Source organism: Haliaeetus leucocephalus, unplaced genomic scaffold, assembly GCF_000737465.1.
Source record: "Haliaeetus leucocephalus isolate CR32 unplaced genomic scaffold, Haliaeetus_leucocephalus-4.0 Scaffold210, whole genome shotgun sequence".
NCBI lineage: Eukaryota > Metazoa > Chordata > Aves > Accipitriformes > Accipitridae > Haliaeetus > Haliaeetus leucocephalus.
Window position 1 is genome coordinate 95,174 of NW_010972646.1, and position 273 is coordinate 95,446.

A 273-nucleotide genomic window follows, 5' to 3' on the forward strand; every position below is an offset into this window, starting at 1 on the left:
AGGACCCTCCCCACACCACCCATTCACCCCCGTCCAGGCTGCACAGGGACACCCAATGAGTCCCCAGGGAAGGGGAAACCCCTCCCCGTGTCCCCATTACTGGGGTGGGGGCTCCCAGTGCCCCCCCCACCAAGCCCCACCTGGTCTCCAGCTCATTGTAGTAGACCCCGTCACCCTCGCGGAAGATGAAGAAGTAATTCTCCTCGTAGCCCTTGCTGGCTTTGTTCTTCACGTTCCAGTTGTACTCCCGAGCGATCTTGTAGTCATACCTGG

General features: G+C 60.4%; 1 protein-coding gene across 1 annotated transcript in view; it reads right to left on the bottom strand.

The window, feature by feature from the left end:
* Positions 1-23: 23 nt before the first annotated feature.
* Positions 24-273, bottom strand: part of LOC104831093 (RNA polymerase II-associated factor 1 homolog) — a 1,121-nt gene continuing 871 nt past the window's right edge. The window contains exons 4-5 of the mRNA XM_010566444.1: positions 101-269; positions 24-38 (exon numbers count right to left, since the gene is read on the bottom strand). Coding sequence (XP_010564746.1) covers positions 24-38; positions 101-269 — 184 coding nt within the window. The remainder of the gene's footprint in view (positions 39-100; positions 270-273) is intronic.